The sequence below is a fragment of the Suncus etruscus genome, chromosome 3 (assembly GCF_024139225.1).
Source record: "Suncus etruscus isolate mSunEtr1 chromosome 3, mSunEtr1.pri.cur, whole genome shotgun sequence".
Taxonomy (NCBI): domain Eukaryota; kingdom Metazoa; phylum Chordata; class Mammalia; order Eulipotyphla; family Soricidae; genus Suncus; species Suncus etruscus.
Genome location: NC_064850.1, coordinates 104,106,384 through 104,118,253, shown reverse-complemented (window position 1 = coordinate 104,118,253; position 11,870 = coordinate 104,106,384). Strand labels below are relative to the sequence as shown.

The window sequence follows — 11,870 nt, the reverse complement described above, 5'->3', positions numbered from 1 at the left end:
TACTAAATATTCCTCCACCCCCCCCCCCAAAAGGGATGATTACTTATGTCCTATTTCATGTACTCTAATTTTCAGGGTCTAGGTCCTAGACCTCTTTTGATAACTCAGATATTTAATGAAAAGAATAATTCTCTTAATTTTCCTTTTTTGGGGACACAGTGGTAGGGCATTTGCCTTGAACGTGGCTGACCCAGGACAGACCCGAGTTCGGTCTGGCATCCCACATGATCCCCAGAGCTAGCCAGAAGTGACTTCTGTGCAGAGTAGAGCCAAGAGTAACCCCCAAGCACTACCAGGTGTGGCCCCAAAACCCAAATAAATAAATGTTTAAAATTAAAGAAAAAATTTCCCCTTTTCTATGTACAGAAATCTATTAGGGGCTAGAGAAAAAGTACAAGTGTTTACCTTGCAGAGAATTTGATATCCACTGTCTCATACGGTCCCCCAAGCACCACCAGGAATAATTTCTGAGTGCGGTCAGGATCAAGCACTGCAGAGCTGTGGCCAACCCCCCAGTCCCAACAGAAAAGTAATCAACTTGTGTGTTGATTCTGGAGGGCAGCTATGCTCACCACTATACCACCAAAGCGTCCTCTGCGTTGATTCTGTATTCTGCACAATACTAAGAATATTAATAGTTTTTCTGGAGTAGTCTAAAGATTTTCTATGTCACATAATAGTCTTGTTTTCCAATTCAGATCCCTTTCCTTATAGTTTAATTGCTCTGACTAGAAATGACAAACTATGTTGAAAAGTAGTAGTGAGAGTAGACACTCTTGTCTTTTTACCAGGTGATAGAACTTTTAATGTTACACCATTAATATTATGTTCTGACCCATAAGTGTTGAGCTATTGATGTGTATTTTGATGATTCCCCCTGGATTCAATGGTGACTTTCATCTCAAATAGCTAAAAGAAGAATAAGCATGAACATAATTCCAGAATGCAAGTTCTGTTTCTGTATTTACATGTTTTGCTCTAGAGAAAAAAACAGTTGCCATTGATCTAATTTACCTTGTTTGCACAACCAGCAAGTTTATAAAATGTTACCTGACTCGTTATCCTTCTGGCATCTGAGTAAAGTTTTTTGCTTTCATACTATGAAAACTTTTTAACAGGAATAAGTATTTTCAAGTGTCTTAATTACACCAAAGTGAAATATTAAAATACTGGAATAAAAAATGTTTGATGTATAATTTGTTTTAAAAATAAATATCTGAATTAAATTCTGTTAAAATATGTATTGCATTGAGTCCTTTTATTCTCTCAGAATAGTAAGTTTTCTAAGCTGAGTGTGGTACTTTCAATAAAACTTTTAATAGTTTATACTTACAGTAGTCAACACACTATTTTTTAAATAGTTTTTTAAAAGACTATAGAAATGAATATATAGGCCCAGTCCAGTGGCTAAAGAGCTTGCCTTGTGAGCAGCCAAACCAGGTTTGATTCCCATCATCCCGTAGGATCTCCTAAACACTGCTAGGAGGAGTGATTCCTAAAAACAAAATCAGTAGTAGCGATCCATGAGTATTGGCTGGTATGGCCCCAACACAAACAAAAATGTAAAAAAAAAAAAGGAAAAAGGCCAGAGGAAGAGCCAGCATTTCATATTGTTCCCCAAGCTTGCTAAGAATGCTATGGCGCTATGAGAGCACCACCTGGTGTGCACCCCCCAAATGTATATTTTAAGTTATGTTATAAAATTTAAGGGATGGACTGGAGAGATAGCATGGAGGTAAGGTGTTTGCCTTTCATGCAGAAAGTCAGTGGTTCGAATCCCAGCATCCCATATGGTCCCCTGAACCTTCCAGGAGCAATTTCTGAGCATAGAGCCAGAAGTAACCCCTGAGCGCTGCTGGGTGTGACCCAAAAACTATAAAAAAAAAAAATTTAAGGTTTTTTTATTTGGGGGGTGGCGGGGGGGGGGGGGGAAGTGGGCCACACCTGACAGCACTCAAACCACTCCTGGCAGGCGGGGCGGGCCATATGGGACTACTGGGTGGAACCAGGATCTGGCCTGGGTCTGCCACGGGCAAGGCAGAAGCCCTACCTGCCAACCTATCACTCTAGCCCCCAAATTATAGATTTTTAAGAAGTCTTTTTGTTTTGTTTTGTTTTTTGGGCCACACCCGGTGATGCTCAGGGGTTACTCCTGGCTATGCACTCAAAAATCGCTCCTGGCTTGGGGGACCATATGGGACGCCAGGGGATTGAACCGCAGTCTGTCCTAGGCTAGCGCGGCCAAGCAAACAACAAACCTTACTACTTGCTCCACCACTCCAGCCCCTTAAGAAGTCTTAAAACTAAATATTTCCTTTACAAGAACATCTGTAAAATAAAAGCAGTAATCATAGATTGATAACCCCTTTCTACGAAAACACAACCTTTACAGGTCTTAAAAAGGTATAATTTGTAAACACAATCTGAAACTACATTTTAGCATTTAAAATACTTTCAAATGATTTTCTAGAAGCTATCTGACTTCCTGTCTTCTCATTCCACTCACTCTTCCAATATTATTGTCCCAAAAGAGTAACCAGTTGAATTTAATTCAGTAAGCAATTGCTAACATACCACAGAAGTAGCTTCAACTAACTTCAATGGAAGGTGCAAAATAAAGCACACTAAATTAACTCAGAAGTTTTACTGTTCCAAATATAACCTGTGTCCAAAACTTATGGATCCTACTCCAGATCAAATACATTAAGTAAACCCAAGGTATTTTAAAGATAGAAAATAAGGGCTTCAATTTGGGGGGTGGGCTTTTTTTTTTAAGCAGTCAAATTGAGCAGTGGGGGGGGGGTTTATATACCAACTTTTGTGATACTAACGTTAATAAGTTCTGATAAACCACTGCCATCAGACCAGCGTGGGGGAGGGGGGTTTAAAAGTTTCTAATTCACCGTGCCACTAAATAATTTCTCCCAAAGTAATTAGTGACTTTAAAAATCTAGAAACTGATAAAGTAAAAGCAAAGAGCAGGGAAATACATCTGGAATCACTGTCAAGTATTTTGCTGCTTTACAAGCAAAAAAAAAAAAAAAAAAAAAAAAAAAACAGATCCACACTAGGTAAAAGAAATACACTCTTTTTTTTTTTTTTATTAAGGTGTTTGTTCTTTCCTTGTCTAAGGAGCAAAAATTTCACTAGAAGCCTCATTTACTTCAGAGCTTTACTTTTTTAATCTAAATATTGTTACCACAATTTCCTTTACTTTCATTGTTTCACTATGTGAAAAGCAATTATTCCCAGATTTTTGTCTGTAGGCCCACTCTTTCTCCTGAATTGGTTATAAATACATACAACTTCCCACTAGAGTCCCATTTATGAAATAATCAGCACAGTGTAAATACATCAGTGTCTAAAAATCATTTATCTTTTTTACTATAATTAAAACATTTTAATAAAAATCATTAAATAATAAATACAAAGAAATGAACATTTTAAAGTTTGTAAACAGGAATTTATTTTTGTACATCTTAAAATATTACAATTTTCACAACACTTTAAAAGTTCGTTCTTATAAAAGATGAGCAACTTTTGGTTTAAGAACACATATGTGTTATGTTTTTACTTCAGAAACATAGGGACCAGATAAATATCTCAAAGGACTGAGTTCTATCTCTATGGCATGGCATGGTCCCCAGCACTGTGGGGTGTAATCGCCCTTTGTACCACAGGCCAACCATCACCAAATCTCAGGCCCATGTAATGTGGCTAAGGCCCCAACTCCAATCCCCTCTCCTGCAAAGATAAAAAAGTAAAACAAGAACTATGACATACTATGCTAAACAAATTATTCTTTGCTCATCAATTTGCCCTCCTTCATATACCCACTGTGGAATTTTAGAATAAAGTCCTATAAATTATAATATATATATATATATATATGTATATATAAACACACTCAATTTCTACAAAGTACTAAGATACCAAATAACAGATGACAAACCATACAACAAAAGGCATTGGGAAGCTTGGGGAATAGAGGAGAAGGAAAGAGACAAAGGCATCTAGGATACAGGACACACAAAATAGAAGCTCTTCAGATTAAAGTAATCTGAAAACAATCGCATCTTTTAAATTCAATGCATTAAAAACAAGATTACCTAACACAAACATGCAGAGGTTCAAAATATTAAGGCAGTAATGTTAATAAAATACTTAAACATAAGATATTAAGAAACATTTCTGCAAAAAACTAAGGTTAAAAATCAATAAGATGCATGCACTGTTTTCAGATAGAATCTCACTTTCTAAAATTCATTAACTTTTTTAGAAAACATAACAAAAGTGAAAGGGGAAAAATGTCTATTTGAAAAAAACTACAATCAAGTAAGGCAACCATTTTCCTTTGTCTTTGGGATTCTGATTAAAATGTATTTTAGAGGGCTAGCGCCCCCGCGCGTACTTCGTATATTAAGAGTATTCCTATTGTTATGTTACGTTTTACGTATCCAGAATCTTTATTTTGTATCGTGCCCTTTCCCACATCCCTACAAAGCTCTTTTTTATTCCTTTACTCTCTATCCCCCCCAAACATCTCTAATCTACATTACTCTTTTTAATCAGTAGTGTACAAGCGTTATCACAGACCAAAGCCGTGCATTGTGTGTAACAACCCCAAACTGTTTCAAGATACATAAAATGGACACGTATTTCTTTAGAATATTTTGTTTTTTTTCTCTGACAGCTATAATTCTTACTAAATGTTGTCTTTTATAGTGATGATTCTAACAGCTTTTCTCCTCTTTTTGAGCTGTTTAACAAGGAATCTTAGAGAAAGAGTCCCCCAGATTAATGCTTATGATTGAACCATAATTGTTCTTATCACCCCCTTATGGGCCAAGAACACCACGTGGCATTGCTCCTTTTTTGCATAGGCACATTAAAATGGGAAAATACTATACATATAAATAAGATCCTATCTAATAGAGATTGGTACAGACAAATCTTATAGTGCAAAGGGACCTTACACCCTGAACATTGACATAACGACCTGGCACAGACCTCAGAAGAAAGGCCATTTCCCTGAACCAGGGAAGCCATCCACAAAACATCCAGGCTGGTCTATAGCATCACCTGGAAGCAATCCTCTACCAAGGAAGACTCTACACTGCTCAGACATTGTCCTGCTCAAAAGAGACTTCCATTAACACTGAGAAGACTTAACAACAACAACGATTTGCTTACAGGACAGGGCTCCCTGCATTGCCCTTTGATTGTAAGGTGAAACCAGAGGACGCTCCACATCCTGACTTCAATGTTGGATATACAGATTCCAGGATCTTAAATACAGAAGCTTGATACCAACAACAGAGACTGTGTGAAAAATATAAGTGTGTTGGCACTACAGACAATGTCTTGGATTGGACGATCTAGCTTGCCTGGAGCCTAGAGTTGGTCTTGTGCCAGGAACCTTCAGGGATCGGGTCTTTTTGTATTTAGGCCAAGGTTATTTCTTTCCATGTCCCTCATATTTTGGTGGGCCTATGCAAATAACAATTGCCACTCTAACACCATTTTTGCTGTGCTCCTTTGACTCTAATCCTTAAAAAGAACCCAGTTAAGATTTGAGGTCAACTTAAGCTAATATGCATGAATATGGAAATGTAAAAAAAATGCTATGCCTGTAATGTTTAAGGAGTTATGTAAGTTTTATGGCTTTAGATTGCCTTGTGTGCTGTTAAGAAATATTATAGTGTGTTACAATCTTAATGTTCTTTGGATGAAATTTCAAAGTTGGGATATCAGCAAGGGGACTTCTGAGAATTATGTTATGTATTGTCCTTCCACTGTAACTTTACCTTGTCCTCTTTCTTTGCATCCTTGTTCTCATAATTAAAAATAAAAAAAATTAAAAAAAATGTATTTTAGAAAAACAATCTACAAGCTAAAATCAGGAAGAAAAAAACAGCTTTTAATATTTGTTAACAAACATGTCAACAAACATTTCATAAATGTTATATGACACAGTGCTAGGGATATGGAAGTCAGTAAGGCAAAATTATTGGTTCAAGGTTCATGGAGCTGAACCCAATAAAGGTGACCCTTAAAGTTCCCTCCCTTGGTCAATAAAATAAATGCAAACCCCAAACTTTGCCATTCTTTGGCATTTCCTTCAATAACTAGCACTGTGTGGCATTTTTAATATTAGCTACTAATAAAGTAACTTTCACAAAAAACTCTGAAAGTTTCAAATAGGTGTTATTTAAAGATAAATATTGGCCAACATAAAAAATATTGGCATTCTGCTTTCATAAAAGTGAAGTACACCAAGACTATTTTTATTCTGTGTACACAAACTACTAACAAGAGATTATCCTATAATATGGTGTGTGTGCAAATATCTTGAAGAAGTAAGAATTAGTCCACAGAGAAGTTACTTGTCAGGCTTCAAAGAATCATAGCCTTCTTTCAAGAGGTCCCGCCAGGTTTTAAGGAAACGTGCATTTTCTGTACACTTCAAGGCAAGAGCTTCCACTTGAGCTGATACTGCAGATGTGGCTTCAACAAGCTTGGTCAATGAAAATGCTGCCTGAAAAGAAAAAGGAAAAGGGGAAATCCCATTTGATAAATTTCAAACCATTATTAAACCAGAAATTAAAGAAATTATAACAGATATGTAAAGTTTATATTAAAAATAGACATATTTTTAAACACACCTTACCAATATTGACTTGAGAAATGGAAAATTTTAGTAAACTGATCACATGTCTGAAAGTGAATACATAATCGATCAAAAAACTTCTAAAATGCAAATCGTGAAACAGAAGGCCAGTTATTTTAATTTAAAGAGATAGTCCACATGTGCAGGTAGGGGGATGGTGAGGCCTTTTTGGGTCCAGATCTTGCAGCCCCTACGACCAGGCCCGGTGAGTCTGAAGGTTGCAGAGTGACTACAGAGAAATTCACAAAGCAGTCAGATGAAGTGCCAGGAGTCAGCCAGCTTTATTTCATGGTCCTAAATGCCATATGCATTTCCTCACTGGGCTCTTATGCTAAGCCTTTATAAGCAGCCACTTCTCTGCTTCTTCTCTGGCTTTCTGCCTATCTCCCTTTCAGCTGCTCTCCAAGCTTCCTTGCTGACAGACTCTAGCAGAGTCTAACTCTCCTTATCTTGTCTCCCCCAGGGCAGACTCAGGGCAGACTCCTCAACTTGCCTATTCCAGGTATGGGAGGTTCTGATCATTCAGGTGGGATAAACAAGAATTTGGGGGAGGGGATATCCACAAAGGCCTACCACTGAATTTCATTAAGTCAACTTGCCCTGGATATTAAAAGCAGGCCAGGCCATCAAAGAAAAAGAAAAAAAAAAAAAAAAAAAACCCACTATAGTCCAATATCCCTGATAAAAATAGAAACATCCTCAACAAAATACTTGCAAATCAAATTCAACAATACAGCAAAAAGATCACGCATCATCATCACCAATTCATGATGGGTTTTACTCCAAGTACTCAAGGAAATTCAACACAAATAAATGGTGTATACTTTTATCAATAAAAGGAAAAATCAAAATGCCTTAATATTAGTGAAAGTGCAAAAAGTATTTGATAAGATTCAGCAATCATTAATAATCTATTAAAAATCTATTAAATTAGGGGCTGGAGAGATAGCACAGCCATAGGGCGTTTGCCTTGCACACAGCCTACCCAGGACAGTGGGTGGTTTGAATCTCAGCAACCTATATGGTCCTGTTTCCCACTACCACCACCACCAACCCATGCCTAGCAGGGGCGATTTCTGAGCACAGAGCCAGAAGTAACCCGAGTGCCGCCAAATGTGACCCAAAAACCAAAAAAAAAAAAAAAAAAAATTATATTAAATTGGGAGAAGAAACACATCTCAATACAATCAAACATACACTATAAACACATAGTGAATATGCTCAATGGTGGAAAAACTTTATAATCTTTTCTTTAAAAATAAAGAGTTCACTATCACCACTTCTACTTAATTCAATATTAGAAGTCTGAAAGCAATTAAAATAAAAAATATATTTGACAGAAAAAAAAACAAAATTATCATTATTTGAAGATAATATACATAGGATTCCCTTAGAATTCTATTTAAAAGTTCATAAAAGGGAGCCGGAGAGATAGCATGGAGGTAGGGCATTTGCCTTTCATGCAGAAGGTTGGTGGTTCGAATCCCGGCATCCCATATGGTCCCCCGAGCCTGCCAGGAGCGATTTCTGAGCCAGAAGTGGCCCCTAAGCGCTGCTGGGTGTGATCCAAAAACCAAAAAACAAAAAAAGTTCATAAAAGAAGTTGGAGAAATAGTACAGCAAGCAGGGCACCTGCCTTATGTGCAGTGGAACTGGCACCACATATGGTCCCCCAAGCCTACCTGGAGTAAGCCCTGAGACAGAGCACACTGTACTTGATGTAGGCAAAACTGGAACAACAACAACAACAACCAAAAAAAGAGAAACAAAGAAGATAGCCAAGTGACTGATTTTAAAAATATCAATATACAAAAAAAACTTGCATTCCTATATAAAATAGTAAACCCTGGAACATGAGAGATATTACAACAGGTAAAGTTCTTGCTTTGCATGCAGGCAACCCTGAGTATATCCCAGGCACCATCAAAGGATACTTCTGAACAGAGAGACAGTAATAGTCCATGCTGAACTATTCAAAGAATCAAACACCTAGGCATAAATTTAACAAAGAAGGTAAAAGATATGTGAAACAATAACAAGAAAAGTTATAAAGATATACAAAGTTATAAAAAATGTTATATAAAATATATAAAACATGATATTAAGAGATGGGAAAGAGATACTCCATTCAAATGGATGGGGGAAATTAAGAGTCAAATATTCATTCTACCAAAGCAATGTGCAAATTAATGCAGTCCCAATCAAAATCTTAATGATTTTCATTTTATTGTTTTAGTCCACATCAGCTTTGTGCACTAAATTACTGGGCAAAAGGGAAGGTACAGACGTTAAGACACATGCCTTGCATGCAGGTGATCCCGATTTGGTCCCTGTCCAAGGGCTGGCCCCAAAGCATCACCAGCTATAGTCCTGGAGGTTCCAATGCCTCTGGGAGGCCTGGGTACCATCCTCTAATCCTTGTATTTCAGACAGCAGCCAAGAAAAGGACTACTTGGGAAGCAAGACAAACAAAAAATTAAAGAACTCCAACCAGTACTGCAATCCTGCAGAAGAAACTAAAAATATCATGTTTCTGACATCAAACTGTACTACAGAGCAATAGTAATTAATACTATGGGTCCAGAAACATAGTTCACAGAAACACTTGCCTTGCGAGCATGAAACCTTGGGTTTGTTTATTTCCTAGCATTACACAAACAAGCAAACAAAACACAAAGTATGATACTGAAATAAAAATAAACATGTAAAGTAATTGAAAGGCAATGTAAAATCCAGAAAAAAACCCCACATACTTAACAATGCATATGATATGTGATCTAAGACAGGACAACGTAGAGCCTCTAAGAAAAATGGTGGGAAAAGTGGTCAACCATAAGTAAAAAATGAAACTAGATCACACTGTAATTCCATATACAAAACACAAATTAGAAATGGATCAAAGAACTAGAGGTAAAGCAGAAACCAGAATATAGAGAATAACATCGATAAAATGTCCAATGCCATTACTGTTATGAGATTATCTGGGGGGATTCAACCAAGGGAATGAAGCAACCAACATACATGTTCCTAAGAAATTTTTTAATGTAACTAAGCTGTAAAGAAATATGCCTCCCTGAGAAATAAGAATTATATGTGAAAAGTGACCAATCAAATGGCTATTATTATTATTATTATTATTATTATTATTATTGAAAATACAGGAGTCTCATTTAGGTCAGCTGACTTAGAACACCTTGGCACTAAGTACCAGAAGTATTTGAAGTGCTTCATAACTAACTCTTACTGATACTTGGGTAAGAGGGCTGTTCTGCTTCTTAAAAAACAAAATCTGTGGGGCCAGAGAGATAGAACAGTGGTAGGGGCTTGATCTTGCACACTACAGACCCAGGACGGACCTGGGATCGATCCCAAGCATCCCATATGGTCTCCTGAGCCTGCCAAGAGCGATTTCTGAGTGCAGAGCCAGGAGTAACCCCTTAGCGCCACCGGGTCTGACCCAAAAATCAAAAGAAAAATCTGTGAATACTACGAAAATGCAGACAAAAGCTACTAGCAAATAACATCATCATCAACAACTACTACTACACAACAGTGTGGAGGAAAACACTTAACCAAATGCTTTCTTCACAAGGACCTATTTCTTCATAACGCACTGTTTTTGGATAGCACAGCAGTGTAACAGACTTACTCAGAAAAACAAAGAAACAAGAACAGCACCCCACAGTCATTTTTTAAGGAAAAAGAAAGTTCTAGGGTTAGGAGACAGTGCAAAGTGCTGGAGCAAAGCGGGGGGGTGGGGGGGGTGAAGGCGGGGGGTGGGCACTGAGTGGTCAGGTGCGCACCCCACCCGCAACCCAGGAGCAGGTCCTGAACACTCCTGGGTGTGGGAAAGGAGATTTCAGGAGAAATGAAATCAATGGGTGCACCCCCACTCAGCAAGGGAGGATCTCCTCCCCGTTTCCCTGGAAAAGTGAGCAAGTGATCGAAGGGGGGAGTGAGGAGAGGAGGAGGAGGAGAGATTGAGAAGGGCGAGAGGACAGAGAGCAGAAAGACAAAAATGCGCGTGTATGGTGGAGTTGGGAGAAAGAAGTGTTTAAGTTGGACTTGGGGGAGAAGAGATGGAGAAGAGGGAGGAGGGAGAAAGGAAGAGAAGGAAGGGGAGAAAGAGAGAAGAGGGGAGAAGGAAAGAAAGGAGAAAAGAGAAAGAGGGGGGAAAGAGGGAGAGGAGGGGAGGGGAGAGAGAGAAAAGCGCACTCAGTACCCCACCCTCCCACCCCAAAACCCGAAAAGCAGCACAAACCGCCTGGATCTGGGCTCGGAGACAGCCCCCCCCCCGGACACCCCACCTTCGCCCCGGGCCAGACTAATAGCATTTCCAGCAGCTCGGGGCCGGCGGCCAACTGGTGCAGGGGGACCCCGACGGCAGCTGGGGGCGCAGAGGGCGCTGCGGGCGTCGGGAAGGCGGGAGGAAGGCGAGGCAGGTGCAACACAGCGCGGGCCGAAGGGGTGCAGCCTGACTCGACCCCAAGAAGCCCGGGAGGAGGGAAAGGAAGTCGGGCGGACTCCGTCCCGCGACTCGGGGCCAGGGGCTGGCGGAGGCGCAGAGGCCAGAAGAGCGTGGCCGCCACTCACGTCTCCGAGCCGCAGCTCCACTTCCTCCAGGGGGTCCAGGGGCGGCACCGGCCGGGCCAGACTCGCGGCGACGCCGGGGCACGACTCCGAGGCCGAGTCCCGGCACGCCGGAGAAGACAGCGGCGACGGAGGAAGCGAACCAGTCCGCGCCTGCTCGGGGTCGGCCATGGGGCGAAGTCGGGGCGGCGGACGCGAGACCTTCGCGAGTGAAGACACCCACAGCCAGCCAGCCAGTCAGTCCAGTCAGTCTTTCAACCGCTCGCGCCCAGATTCCAGAGGCCCCGCCTCGTCCTTCTCCTTCCCCAAGTCCCGCCCCGTCTCCTTGCGGCTCTCCGGCCGCGACCTCGCAGAGAAGTACACTCTGTCGCCCGACCCGTCAGACGTCAATCATTTCGATTCGGCCCGGAAGACGCGGGGCTGGACTACAATTCCCAGAATACACCGTTGCCTCCAGCTTCCGCTTCAACCCCAGGTTCACGCGCGCAGCACTCTGGAAGATGAAGTTTTTTTGGGGGGGAAGCGCCGAAGGGGGCACGACCCGGAAGTCCTTCCTGGCCTGACGTCATGCGCGGCGCCGGCGCAGAGCGAGAAAGAGGCGGGAACGCCG

General features: G+C 40.5%; 1 protein-coding gene across 1 annotated transcript; it reads right to left on the bottom strand.

Annotated features, from left to right (window-relative positions):
* Positions 1-6,114: 6,114 nt before the first annotated feature.
* Positions 6,115-11,533, bottom strand: C3H4orf46 (chromosome 3 C4orf46 homolog). The gene is made up of 2 exons (XM_049770232.1): positions 11,264-11,533; positions 6,115-6,538 (listed from the first exon to the last, which is right to left on the bottom strand). Exons 1-2 carry the CDS (start codon positions 11,429-11,431, stop codon positions 6,383-6,385), a joined length of 324 nt encoding a protein of 107 aa, XP_049626189.1. The 5' UTR covers positions 11,432-11,533; the 3' UTR covers positions 6,115-6,382.
* Between the last annotated feature and the right edge of the window lie 337 nt (positions 11,534-11,870).

Coding starts and splice junctions, on each gene's coding strand:
- C3H4orf46 (XM_049770232.1), bottom strand. CDS start 11,431: ATGGCCGACCCCGAGCAGGCGCGGACTGGTTCGCTTCCTCCGTCGCCG. Junction 6,539..11,263: donor TGGAGCTGCGGCTCGGAGAC/GTGAGTGGCGGC, acceptor TTTTCTTTTCAG/GCAGCATTTTCATTGACCAA.